General features: G+C 42.9%; 1 protein-coding gene across 3 annotated transcripts; it reads right to left on the bottom strand.

Moving 5' to 3' along the window:
• Positions 1–200: 200 nt before the first annotated feature.
• LOC129816147 (uncharacterized) lies at positions 201–13,641 on the bottom strand. Of its 3 annotated transcripts, none has more exons than XM_055870358.1 (8): positions 11,937–13,641; positions 11,136–11,409; positions 10,532–10,660; positions 10,237–10,404; positions 10,025–10,062; positions 9,632–9,923; positions 8,991–9,044; positions 201–8,874 (listed from the first exon to the last, which is right to left on the bottom strand). In XM_055870358.1, exon 8 carries the CDS (start codon positions 5,059–5,061, stop codon positions 2,797–2,799), a length of 2,265 nt encoding a protein of 754 aa, XP_055726333.1. In that variant the 5' UTR covers positions 5,062–8,874; positions 8,991–9,044; positions 9,632–9,923; positions 10,025–10,062; positions 10,237–10,404; positions 10,532–10,660; positions 11,136–11,409; positions 11,937–13,641; the 3' UTR covers positions 201–2,796. The 3 variants fall into 3 exon arrangements, 2 of the variants coding, with proteins under 2 accessions (XP_055726333.1, XP_055726334.1); XR_008753531.1 differs by having other exon boundaries at positions 5,349–8,874; positions 11,937–12,065; XM_055870359.1 differs by lacking the exons at positions 9,632–9,923; positions 10,025–10,062 and having other exon boundaries at positions 5,349–8,874.
• Positions 13,642–14,694: the final 1,053 nt, after the last annotated feature.

Genomic DNA, 14,694 nt, shown 5'->3' with positions numbered 1-14,694 from the left:
ATTTGGCGCATGTGATGTGACAAATACAAATAAATAGCACTCCTAAGGAAGATTCATTTTCGAGTTAGCTACCAACTTCAATGTACGATGTAAAAGGTGGATTTTATGATGTAATGTCAACTTTATACATTACATTTTCAACTCACCCACAGAAATTCTCCATAAATCTGCTGTGATTACTGAGAATCCTATACCTTTATCACTGAATGTATTTGACAATGTAAACACACTAATCAACCAAGAGATGGCATAATACCCATTTTATGCAGGAATTTAACAACTTAATTACACCGTTACAATTACATGTACTGCAACACCTGTAGGCATTGTGATAACATGTCAGTACAAATTGTGTTTAAATAAAATGGAAATAGGTTGGCTGAGAAATGGAACATTGACCTTACATTTTTCTGTGCAATATTTAGACACATTCGGGAAGTAATTTTACCCAGGTATATTAGGATTATTGTATCTTGACTTGATTTAATAATGAAGCAAGATTGGACATTGGGTGTTTGTGTCTGCGGAACCTCATACCCCCACTAACGTGCTCTGAATTTAAATGCGTTAACCCTCGCAAGGCTGCCGGCCCAGACGGCATCCCTAGCCGCGTCTTCAAAGCATGCGCAGACCAGCTGGCTAGTGTGTTTACGGACATATTCAATCGCTCCCTATCCCAGTCTTTTGTCCCCACATGCTTCAAGATGGCTACCATTGTTCCTGTACCCAAGAAGGCAAAGATAACTGAACTAAATGACTACCGCCCCGTAGCACTCACTTCTGTCATCATGAAGTGCTTTGAGAGACTAGTCAAGGATTATATCACCTCCGCCTTACCGGCTACCCTAGACCCACTTCAGTTTGCATACCGCCCCAACAGGTCCACAGATGACGCAATCGCCATCACACTGCACACTGCCCTATCCCATCTGGACTAAAGGAATACCTATGTAAAGATGCTGTTCATTGACTACAGCTCAACATTTAACACCATAGTAACCTCCAAACTCATCATCAAGCTAGAGGCCCTGGGTCTCAACCCAGTCCTGTGCAATTGGGTCCTGGACTTTCTGACGGGCCGCCCACCAGGTGGTGAAGGTAGGAAACAATATCTGCACTTCACTGACCCTCAACACTGGGGCCCCACAAGGGTGCGTGCTCAGCCCCCTCCTGTACTCCCTGTTCACCCACAACTGCGTGGCCGTGCACGCCTCCAACTCAATCATCAAGTTTTCAGACAACACTACAGTAGTGAGCTTGATTACCAACAACGACGAGACAGCCTACAGGGAGGAGGTGAGGGCACTTGGGTGTGGTGTAGAGGTCGACCGATTAATCGGAATGGCCGATTAATTAGGGCCGATTTCAAGTTTTCATAACAATCGGAAAATCGGTATTTTTGGGCGCCGTTTTGCCTATTTAAAAAAAAAATGAATAATGTATACCTTTATTTAACTAGGCAAGTCAGTTAAGAACACATTCTTATTTTCAATGACGGCCTAGGAACTGTGGGTTAACTGCCTTGTTCAGGGGCAGAATGACAGATTTTCACCTTGTCAGCTCGGGGGATCCAATCTTGCAACCTTACAGTTAACTAGTCCAACGCAATAACGACCTGCCTCTCTCCCGTTGCACTCCACAAGGATATTGCCTGTTACCCGAATGCAGTAAACCAAGGTAAGTTGCTAGCTAGCATTAAATTTATCTTATAAAAAAAATCTATCATAACCACTAGTTAACTACACATGGTTGATGATATTACTAGATATTATCTAGCGTGTCCTGCGTTGCATATAATCTGACTGAGCATACAAGTATCTAAGTATCTGACTGAGAGGTGGTAGGCAGAAGCAGGCGTGTAAACATTCATTCAAACAGCACTTTCGTGCGTTTTGCCAGCAGATCTTCGTTTTGCGTCAAGCATTGCGCTGTTTATGACTTCAAGCCTATCAACTCCCGAGATGAGGCTGGTGTAACCAAAGTGAAATGGCTAGCTAGTTAGCGCGCGCTAATAGCGTTTCAAACGTCACTCGCTCTGAGCCTTCTAGTAGTTGTTCCCCTTGCTCTGCATGGGTAACGCTGCTTCGAGGGTGGCTGTTGTCGATGTGTTCCTCGTTCGAGCCCAGGTAGGAGCGAGGAGAGGGACGTAAGCTTTACTGTTACACTTGCAATACTAAAGTGCCTATAAGAACATCCACTAGTCAAAGGTTAATTAAATACAAATGGTAGAGGGACATAGTCCTATAATTCCTATAATAACTACAGCCTAAAACTTCTTAACGGGGAATATTGAAGACTCGTGTCACGATCGCGTTGACATGAACGAGAGGACCAAGGCGCAACATGATTTGAATACATCTTCTTTTTTAATAACAACGATGAAGATGAACACTACACACTTATACAACACTAACGAAAACAACAAACGATCGTGAAAACTTCAAACGTAAGTGCACACACAAACTACTTACGTCGAACTATACATATACACAAACAATGACCCACAAACAGCTAAAGCCTATGGCAGCCTTAAATATGGCTCCCAATTAGAGACAACCGAAATCAGCTGTCTCTAATTGAGAACCCATTCCGGCCACCATAGACTTTCCTAGAACTACACCCAACATAGACACAGCTAGACACATACACTCAACACAAAACCATAAACTACAACAAACACCCCCTCTACCATATAATACCCCAAAATACACACATACCCCATGTCACACCCTGACCTAACTAAAATAATAAATAAAACAAATAATACTAAGGCCAGGGCGTGACATAACCCCCCCCTTAAGGCGCGAACTCCGGACGCACCAACACATAGTCTAGGGGAGGGTCTAGGTGGGCTTCCTTCCACGGCGGCGGCTCCGGCACTGGTCGTGGTCCCCACCCTACCATAGTCATAAGGGGCAGCACCGGGATAAGGGGCAGCACCGGGATAAGGGCCAGCACCGGGATAAGGGGCAGCACCAGGATAAGGGGCAGCACCAGGATAAGGGGCAGCACCAGGATAAGGGGCAGCACCAGGATAATGGGCAGATCCTGGCTGGATGACGGCTCCGGCGGATCCTGGTTGGACGGCTCATGGCTGGCTGACAGATCTGGCTGCTCATGGCTAGCTGACGGATCCGGACGCTCATGGCTGGCAGACGGATCTGGACGCTCATGGCTGGCTGACAGCTCTGGCAGATCCTGTCTGGTTGGCGGCTCTGGCAGATCCTGTCTGGTTGGCGGCTCTGGCAGATCCTGTCTGGTTTGCGGCTCTGGCAGATCCTGTCTGGTTGGCGGCTCTGGCAGATCCTGTCTGGTTGGCGGCTCTGGCAGATCCTGTCTGGTTGGCGGCTCTGGCAGATCCTGTCTGGTTGGCGGCTCTGGCAGATCCTGTCTGGTTGGCGGCTCTGGCAGATCCTGACTGACGAATGGCTCTAGCGGCTCCTGACTGACTAATGGCTCTGACGGCTCGGGACAGACGGGCGGCTCTAATGGCTCTGGACAGACGGATGGCTCAGACGGCACTGGGCAGACGGATGGCTCAGATGGCGCTGGGGAGACGGATGGCTCAGACGGCGCTGGGGAGACGGATGGCTCAGACGGCGCTGGGGAGACGGATGGCTCAGATGGCGCTGGAGAGACGGATGGCTCTGGCCGGATGAGGCGCACTGTAGGCCTGGTGCGTGGTGCCGGAACTGGAGGCACCGGGCTAAAGGCACGCACTTTCAGGCTAGTGCGGGGAGAAGGAACAGGGCATACTGGACCCTGGGGACGCACATTAGGCCTAGTGCGTGGGGCCGGAACTGGTGGTACCGGACTGGGGACACGCATCTCAGGGCTAATGCGGGGAGCAGCAACAGGATGCACAGGACTCTGGAGACGCACAAGAGGCTTAGTGCGTGGTGCCGGAATTGGTGGTACCGGGCTGGAGACACGCACCATAGGACGAGTGCGTGGAGGAGGAACAGGGCTCTGGAGACACACTGGAAGCCTGTTACGTGATGTAGGCACTGGTGGAACTGAACTGGGGCGGGAAGGTGGCGCCGGAAATACCGGACCGTGCAGGCGTACTGGTTCCCTTGAACACCGAGCCTGCCCAACCTTACCTGGTTGAATGCTCCCCGTCGCCCGACCAGTGCGGGAAGGTGGAATAACCCGCACCGGGCTATGTAGGCGAACCGGGGACACCATGCGTAAGGCTGGTGCCATGTATACCGGCCCGAAGAGACGCACTGGAGACCAGACGCGTTGAGCCGGTATCATGGCACCTGGCTCAATGCCCAATCTAGCCCTACCAGTGCGGGAAGGTGGAATAACCCGCACTGGGCTATGAACACGTACAGGAGACACCGTGCGCTCTACTGCGTAACACTGTGTCTGCCCGTACTCCCGCTCTCCACGGTTAGCCTGGGAAGTGGGCGCAGGTCTCCTACCTGCCCTCGGCCCACTACCTCTTAGCCACCCCCCAGGAAATTTTTTGGGCTGACTCACAGGCTTCCTACCGCGTCGTCGTGCTGCCTCCATTCGCCGGTATCCCTCCTCACACTGCGCCAGAGAATCCCAGGCTGGCTCCGGCACTCGCCCTGGGTCGATCGCCCACCTGTCGATCTCCTCCCATGTAGTGTAGTCCAGATTACGCTCCCATTTCCCATTGCTCACCTCCAATATCAGCCCGACTGGCTCAGGTTCCCTCTTAGAGTCCTCACGGGTAGCACGGGAAGTTGACGCAGTTCTCCCATCTGGACTCGCCACACTCCCCATGAGCCCCTCCCCAAGAAATTTTTGGGTATTACTCACGGGTCTCCAGCCTTGCTTCAGTGCTGCCTCCTCATATCGCCTCCTCTCGGCTTTCGCTGCCTCCAGCTCTTCACGAGGGAGGCGATATTCTCCCGGTTGTGCCCACGGCCCCTTACCATCCAGTATCTCCTCCCATGTCCAAGAATCCTGTGTAGGTGGGTCCTGTTGCCGCTTTACATGCCGCTTGGTCCTGTAGCGGTGGGTAATTCTGTCACGATCGTGTGGAGGATTGACGGACCAAAACGCAGCATTAGGAAAATAAGCCATCTCCTTTTATTGGTGAAGAAGGCAAAACGAAACAAACACACTTACGAACTAACAAAACAAGAAAACGATCGTGAAGCTAAATAACGATGTGCACACACAGGCTACAAACGTATCACATAGACAATTACCCACATCACATGAAAGCCTATGGCTACCCTAAATATGGCTCCCATTTCCATTCCTCTTTGTGCTGCTCCTGTTGCCGCTGGTCATGTTGCTTGATCCGGTATTGGTGGGTCATTCTGTCACGATCGCGTTGACATGAACGAGAGGACCAAGGCGCAACATGATTTGAATACATCTTCTTTTTTAATAACAACGATGAAGATGAACACTACACACTTATACAACACTAACGAAAACAACAAACGATCGTGAAAACTTCAAACGTAAGTGCACACACAAACTACTTACGTCGAACTATACATAAACACAAACAATGACCCACAAACAGCTAAAGCCTATGGCAGCCTTAAATATGGCTCCCAATTAGAGACAACCGAAATCAGCTGTCTCTAATTGAGAACCCATTCCGGCCACCATAGACTTTCCTAGAACTACACCCAACATAGACACAGCTAGACACATACACTCAACACAAAACCATAAACTACAACAAACACCCCTTCTACCATATAATACCCCAAAATACACACATACCCCATGTCACACCCTGACCTAACTAAAATAATAAATAAAACAAATAATACTAAGGCCAGGGCGTGACATCATGTTAAAAGGAACCACCATCTTTCATATGTTCTCATGTTCTGAGCAAGGAACTTAAACGTTAGCTTTCTTACATAGCACATATTGCTCTTTTACTTTCTTCTCCAACACATTGTTTTTGCATTATTTAAACCAAATTGAACATGTTTCATTATTTACTTGAGGCTAAATTGATTTTATTGATGTATTATATTAAGTTAAAATAATTGTTCATTCAGTATTGTTGTAATTGTCATTATTACAAATACATTTTTAAAAATCGGCCGATTTAATCGGTGTCCGCTTTTTTGGTCCTCCAATAATTGGTATCGGTATCAGCGTTGAAAAATCATAATCGGTCGACCTCTAGTGTGGTGTCAGGAAAACAACCTCTCACTCAACGTCAACAAACAAAGGAGATGATTGTGGACTTCAGGAAACAGCAGAATGAGAAACCCCCTATCCACATCGAAGGGATAGCAGTGGAGAAGGTGGAAAGTTTTAAGTTCCTCGGCGTACACATCACAGACAAACTGAAATGGTCCACCCACACAGACAGTGTGGTGAAGAAGGCGCAACAGTGCCACTTCAACCTCAGGAGGTTGAAGAAATTTGGCTTGTCACCCAAAACCCTGACAAACTTTTATAGACGCACAATCGAGAGCATCCTGTCGGGCTGTATCACAGCCTGGTACGGCAACTGACCCGCCCTCAACCGCAAGGCTCTCCAAAGGGCGGTGTGGTCTGCACAACGCATCACGGGGGCAAACTACCTGCCCTCCATGACACCTACAGCACCCGATGTCACAGGAAGGCCAAAAAGATCATCAAGGACATCAACCACCTGAGCCACTGCCTGTTCACACCGCTATCATCCAGAAGGCGAGGTCAGTACAGGTGCATCAAAGCTGGGACCGAGAGACTGAAAAACAGCTTCTACCTCAAAGCCATCAGACTACTAAACAGTAATCACTAACTCAGAGAGGCTGCTGCCTACATGGAGACCCAATCACTGGCCTCTTAAATAAATGGATCACTAGTCACTTTAAACAATTCCACTTTAAATAATGCCACTTGAGTAATGTAAGATATGTAAACATTATTAATGTCACATGTATCTACTGTATTTTATACCATCTATTGCACCTTCGCTATCGCTCATCCATATACTTACATGTATATATTCTCATTCACCCCTTTAGATTTGTGTGTATTAGGTAGGTGTTGGGGAATTGTTAGACTACTTGTTAGATATTAATGTTAGATAGTGCAGTAATATCTAACAATAATGTCGGAACTAGAAGCACAAGCATTTTGCTACACTCGTATTATTATCTGCTAACCATGTGTACACTACCGTTCAAAAGTTTGGGGTCACAAAATGCCCTTGATTTTTGAAAGAAAAGCACATTTTTTTGTCCATTAAAATAACATCAAATTGATCAGACATAAACTGTAGACATTATTAATGTTGTATATGACTATTGTAGCTGGAAATGGCAGATTTTTTATGGAATATCTACATAGGCGTACAGAGGACCATTTTCAGCAACCATTACTCCTGTGTTCCAATGGCACGTTGTGTTAGCTAATCCAAGTTCATCATTTTTAAAGGCTAATTGATCATTGGAAAACCATTTTGCAAATTTGCTTTTCTAAAAAAAAAAAAAAGGGCATTTCTAAGTGCCCCCAAACTTTTGAACGGTAGCGTATGTGACAAATAAAATTGTATTTAAATGGAATAATGTGCTAAATTACTATTGTTTTCTGATGTTTTGTGTTCACATTTCACGAGGGTTATAGAGGTGATTGTCAATTCTAGTTGTTGCATTAAAATGTATGCAAATACACTTTAACATCAATGGTCAATTTTTAGATAACTACCTGCAAATGTATTGTCTATTATGATAGGGTGTGTCAGTATGACAAAGTCAAACACAGACTGTCATTGCAAGTCCAACTCTTGGCCTGTATAGGCCGATAGATGTTTATAGGTCTACAGATGTTTCTTTCAGTCTAATTTATTGGACCTCTCCTTCTTGGAGGTTGACAACATAAGTAATTCAACAACATTTCATTTAAAGGTAATGCAGTGGTAAATCTTCAAACTGCACCTTTACATGTTATATTTGGAATGTAAAGAACCATAGTCAACATAATCAAAATATATTGTCTTGCATTTTTTATAGAAATGTTTCCCTTAAAAGATGATATTGTCATGATTATGTCAATAAAAAATAGCACCACCACCAATAATTACACGTGGCAACAACCTGGACTCAGGGGTAGACGTAACAGAGTAAAAATATATCTGGGACAGCCAATTAGTATGATATGTTACTTTTCGTATGGTATGTATTAATTTGTGAATGTCCATCATCCATGTCCTATGATATGTTACAAATTACAATTCGTACAATATGTTATGAATTGCAATTTGTAATATATGTTACCAATTTGCAGAACGTATGTTATGAATTCCAATTTGTTGTGGCTAATGTTAGCTAGGTTTGGGGTTAGTGTTAGGAGTTAAGATTAGGGTTAAGAGTTAGGGGAAGGGTTAGCTAACATGCTAAGTAGTTGCAAAGTAGCTAAAAAGTAGCAAGTAGTTGACAGGTTGCATCATACGCATACTCATCCACCCTAACCAACCACTCTACATTCGTTTAATGTAAACATACAGTACCAAATGTACTGTAGCATATTACACTATTCTGAGTGTCCCAGATTTAAGTTTACTAGTCTGAGAACAGGCTGGTGGCTAAGATTAATAAAAAAGTGATAGAAAAAAGATAAAAGTAGTCCTGATATAGATAAATTAGAATGAAGAACCAATTGACCTCTTTCAAGCATTTTCAGCAATCAGGTCATCCATGACATCCTTCTGGTGAGTTAAAAGGGCTTGAATCAGGGCGTTAGCGGCCCCGGTGCTGGTCGCGCTATCCAGGAGCTTCCTCATCATTTCTTGTGGTGTCAACTGGGCATTCACGGTGGCAGCCATTTCTTCATGTAAATGTCCACTCTGCAGATCATCGACAATGGCCTTCACGTTTTTCACCCGGCTAACCAGAGCTGTGCGGTTTCTTTTCAAAAACCCACATTTGTCTTTCACAAGGAAGATAAATAAATATATTTAGGATAAATCAAATTACATTCTTAAGGTAAGATACATGTATCGATAGCATTTTCAGTGTTACAGCCCTTTCAAAATATTTGTCTACCTGAAATTGCAGAGATCGATGGAGAATGTGTCATGTTCTTGGGCCGTGATGGTCCTAAAAGAGAAAAGGTGATACATTGAGAAATAGTGCACCAATGTCACTAACATGAAAACACGCTATGGGAACACACTAGCAGAGTCTAACCCAGCTAAATTGGTCAGCTTTTTTTAAATTCAAAAACTTTTGCACAAAGGTCCACGACAGTGTTAGAAATGTCTACTCCGGTCCGCAGTGCAAAAAAGGTAATCACCCCTGCCTCATGCTACAGGGATTGCCATTTTAATATGACCTCAAAACCAGGCTTGGCCTTATGTTCCACATAGGAATGAAGAGGACTAATGTAGTAAGTCTGAATCAGGAGAAAATCCACGTATTATTATCTAGCCTGACTGGCCTCTTTCAGTGTATACAAACAGCAGTCTCTTCCTGGATCACTTGGTACTCAGAAATCCAAAAGTTAACAACATAACAATATTTCACGGTCCTGAAAACCATATTTTGAGGTTATGATCAGGTAAAGACGTAGTACTAAGCTATTTACGGTATTCCTAAATCTAAGTCGTATTCTTCAAAATACAAGTTATTGATAAAATATTAAATTCTGTTAGTATGTTACTTAGTCAGTTAACATTCCAGATTACCTAGTCAGAATAAGGTGGTAATCCACTTCTTAAGTCCTGGATAGGTGTCATTCACCTCACTTTCTTTGAGAGTATCAAGAAACTGAGAGCATGTCTCTTCCTTTTTGAGAATCATCTTGTCAATCAGGTCGGTCACAGCAGCCTCTGGTACTGAGAGGCTCTTCAGCTCTTGATACTCTCTATCGGTAACAATACGTTTGGAGTGCACATGTTGAAGAATGAAGACAGAATCTGCTCGGAGCCAGTCGATGAGTTTCATCTTATTCTCAATGATCATTTTCATGGCAGGGCCCTAGAGAAGCATTTTTTACTGACAAGTTTGTTTCTCAAAGAAAACAATAATTATGTTTAATAATTAAGTTTTTCATCTCATACAAAATTGGGATTGACTACCTGAGAAGAGGACACATCTTCTGTTTGCTTTTTTGGCACTGAAATATATTAAGTTGCCATTATTTTATTTCAAATATCAAATGCATGATTGAAAATAACATTAATTAAAATATATGTGGACAGCTCATTTCTCAGTCAAGATGATCCTGTTCTCTAACACAGCTACCACTGTGACCTGTGAAGATAAAACCTGCCTAAATGCAGTAGTTCACCTGGACACTGTGGGGCCTGGGGGGCTGGGGCCTGGGGGGCTGGGACCTGCATCACAGACATATTGAGGTTGCCGTCGATTGTACAGTTCGTTATCTCTGATGCAAATATATGGCTGCCTTTTATTGCAACCATTTCTGCATGTGGGGGTGGTTGGCTGACGTTCATTCCTGAAAGAGACATTTTGTGTCCAAGTAAATATACAATTGTGTTATGTTCTTCTTATGGTGCTAGTCCTTAGTAAGTAATACAACTTTCTCAGTATTACCATGTTGGCTTATTCACAGTTGCACTCACCAGATGGATTCCCCGATCCTGCTTGAACGGTTACATGCATGTCTAAGTCTTTTATACCTCGGACATTGGTGACTTTCCTGGTATCAACAGTGCTGCTGCAATCCGCATACACCGTTGGGCTGGATGAAGCTTCAAAACACATTCGTTTTTGCCATGTTAGATAATGACCTTACAGCATATAATAAAAACATTGTACCAGCAAACCCAACCATTAAATTGGGAAAGGTGATACCTAGTCAGTTGTACAACTGAATGCATTCAACTGAAATGTGTCTTCCTCATTTAACCCAATCCCTCTGAATCAGAGAGGTGCGGAGGGCTGCCTTAATTGACATCTTCGGCACCCGGGGAACAGTGGGTTAACTGCCTTGCTCAGGGGCAGAATGACAGATTTTTACCTTGTCAGCTCAGGGATTCAATCCAGTAAACTTTCGGGTTACAGGCCCAACGTTCCTACCCGCCAGGCTACCTAGTGCCTTATGTACTGTATAGTAACACCTATTTAAAAACTTTACTGTAAGAGTGGTATGTTTTCTTGTCATAACCATATGAAGTATTTCTAAATGTTTTTTATCACCACAAATGTTGATGTATACTATTTTACCTTGTGCGCTCTTGCTGAAATGTTGTTGAAGGCCTGGATAATGTGTCTGCTCTTCCTTCAGAATCTTAAGGAAGTCCTGACATGTACTATCGTCCATTTCAATGAATGTCTCCAAAAGAAGACGGATCTTCCCTTCATCAGTTTTTTGATTGCGAATAGCCTTATCCTGTTTAGCTGTTAGGATATCTTCACACTTGTCAATGATAAACTCAGCATCCATCGTTGATAACCACTTGCACAGGTCCTCCTTGTGTGACTTCAGAAATTCCATGGCCTATTTGGAAATAATAAACAAATCTCTGTTGAGTAAAACAGACTAATATTTGTATAGGTTGGTAGCAATCTAAGTTTAACTGGACCAATATAATGTTTATTAAGGCATGATTATGGTTTACCCAATGTGGTTATGGAGTATTAAACAACCAACGGTTGCAGGTTTTGAGTGCATCATGATTTAATGTTATTAAGTAGAACAAACAATAATACTTATATTATGATCTGTAACAAAGTAAAATACCATGTCACCCTTTCTGGTATCCTGGTAACCCTTACAATTTCACTCTATGATAAAGTAAGTACCTTCTAAGTTAATAAAATACTGAACATAATACTGAATACTTTAAAAAGTCTTCAGGCAAGAAGACATAACAGTGTGGCAGTAGGCCTACAAAACACAAGCAGTTAATTGTATTGGTGGACGTAACGTAAACTTGACAAACAACGGCTGGTTTTCACACAAGGCTGAAGTAAAGCAGCTTCAGTATTTCTAAGAATAAACGGCAGAACAGGAAGATAACTTACCATATGATAAAGGTCTAACGGCACAGGTTCTGGTAGTAAATGAAAATCTGAAGACTGAAAAGACTTAAAAACCTGAAAAACTCCCGAAAAGCTTAAATGTGGCTGAGGCAAACTTTTTGCGTTATATAACGACGTTTACACAACTGGTGAACACATAAAGCGAAAACGAAAGTACAGACTTGCGTGACATGTTGCCAAGAGTGCGCCGTAAATTTCACTTTGAGAAGTAATGTGTAGCTCAGTTGTTAGGGCATGGCACTTGCAACCGTAGGGTTGTGGTTTCGATTTCCACGGGTACTTTCATCTTCAAACAATATGGTAGCGGGCTAGTGCATAAACATCAAGCCTAACAGTACCGATTGGACATTTTATTTTCTTAAATGTATGCACTCACTACTGTAAATCGCTCTGGATAAGAGTGTCTGCTAAATGACTTAAATATAAAATTACTAGTATTTACATACCCTACATTACATGTACTGCAACACCTGTCGGCATTGTGATAACATGTCAGTACAATTTGTGCCCATGACTGTTGTTCACCAACTTTAACCTCCAGAACATGCTCCTAGTTGAGCATAATTTAATAGTGGACCTTCCCTCCATGCTATTCCAGGTGCTCTTGTACTTGACCTTTCCTTGGCATCCCAGGGTAGGGGTGAAACTGAAGTCCCTGTCTCACTGGGCAGGCAAAACATTTACTGGTTCAAAGATCTGGGTTGAGCGGGCAGTGATATGCAGGCAAAAATACACAAGACACTTGTAAGAGTGGAACCAGTTGAAATAAAATAGAAATAGGTTGGCTGAGAAATGGAACACTGACCTTACATTTTCCTGTGCAATATTTAGACACATTCAGGAAGTCATTTTACCCAGTTTTATTAGGATTATTGTATATTTACTTGATTTAACATTGAAGCAAGATTGGACATTGGGCGTTTGTGTCTGTGGAACCTCGTACCCTCACTAACGTGCTCAGAATAATGTGCTAAGTTACTATTGTTTTCTGATGTTTTGTGTTCACATTTTATCAAGGTTATAGAGATGATTGTCCATTTCTAGTTGTTGCATTACAATGTATACAAATATGGCTTAAACATCAATGGTCAATGTTTAGATAAATACCTGCAAATGTATTGTCTATTATGATGGGGTGTGTCAGTATGACAAAGTCAAACACAGACTGTCATTGCAAATCCAACTCCTGGCCTGTATAGGCCGATAGATGTTTATAGGTCTACAGATGTTTCTTTCAGTCTAATCTATTGGACCTCTGCTTCTTGGAGGTTGACAACATAAGTAATTCAACAACATTTCATTTAAAGGTAATGCAGTGGTGTAACGGCAGTCTAAGTCGTCCTCCTCATCGGACGAGGAGAGGCGAGAAGGATCGGAGGACCAATGTACAGCGTGGTAAGTTTCCATGAGTTAATGAACATGAAAACCATATACAATTACAAAATAACAAAACAAACTAACCGTCACAGTCCCGTGTGGCACAAACACTGACACAGGAAACAACCACCCACAAAATCCCAACACAAAACAAGCCACCTATATATGATTCTCAATCAGGGACAACGATTGACAGCTGCCTCTGATTGAGAACCATATTAGGCTGAACACAGAAACAGACAAACTAGACACACAACATAGAATGCCCACCCAGCTCACGTCCTGACCAACACTAAAACAAGCAAAAGACATAAGCACTATGGTCAGGACGTGACAAGTGGTAAATCTTCAAACTGCACATTTAGATTTTATATTTGGAATGTAAAGAACCATAGTCAACATAATGAAAATATATTGTCTTGCATTTTTTATAGAAATGTTTCCCTTAAAAGATGATATTGTCACGATTTTGTCAATAAAAAATAGCACCACCACCAATAATTACACGTGGCAACAACCTGGACTCAGGGGTAGACGTAACAGAGTAAAAATATATCTGGGACAGCCAATTTGTATGATATGTTACTTTTCGTATGGTATGTATTAATTTGTTAATGTCCATCATCCATTTCCTATGATATGTTACAAATTACAATTCGTACAATATGTTATGAATTGCAATTTGTAATATATGTTACCAATTTGCAGAACGTATGTTATGAATTCCAATTTGTTGTGGCTAATGTTATCTAGGTTTGGGGTTAGTGTTAGGAGTTAAGATTAGGGTTAAGAGTTAGGGGAAGGGTTAGCTAACATGCTAAGTAGTTGCAAAGTAGCTAAAAAGGAGCAAGTAGTTGACAGGTTGCATTATACGCATACTCATCCACCCTAACCAACCACTCTACATTCGTTTAATGTAAACATACAGTACCAAATGTACTGTAGCACATTATACTATTCTGAGTGTCCCAGATTTAAGTTTACTAGTCTATGAGACCAGGCTGGTGGCTAAGATTAATAAGAAAGTGATAGAAAAAAGGTAAAAATAGTCCTGATATAGTTAAATTATAATGAAGAACCAATTGACCTCTTCAAGCATTTTCAGCAATCAGGTCATCCATGACATCCTTCTGGTGAGTTAAAAGGGCTTGAATCAGGGCGTTAGCGGCCCCGGTGCTGGTCGCGCTATCCAGGAGCTTCCTCATCATTTCTTGTGGTGTCAACTGGGCATTCACGGTGGCAGCCATTTCTTCATGTAAATGTCCACTCTGCAGATCATCGACAATGGCCTTCACGTTTTTCACCTGCCTAACCAGAGCTGTGCGGTTTCTTTTCAAAAACCCACATGTGTCTTTCACAAGGA

This window comes from Salvelinus fontinalis, chromosome 19 (genome assembly GCF_029448725.1).
Source record: "Salvelinus fontinalis isolate EN_2023a chromosome 19, ASM2944872v1, whole genome shotgun sequence".
Lineage (NCBI taxonomy): Eukaryota > Metazoa > Chordata > Actinopteri > Salmoniformes > Salmonidae > Salvelinus > Salvelinus fontinalis.
The sequence above is the reverse complement of the archived record's forward strand: the minus strand, read 5'-3'. Positions and strand labels throughout refer to the sequence as shown.

Bases quoted from the DNA above. Each gene is read 5' to 3' on its own strand.
- LOC129816147 (XM_055870358.1), bottom strand. From the start codon at position 5,061: ATGGCTTATTTTCCTAATGCTGCGTTTTGGTCCGTCAATCCTCCACAC.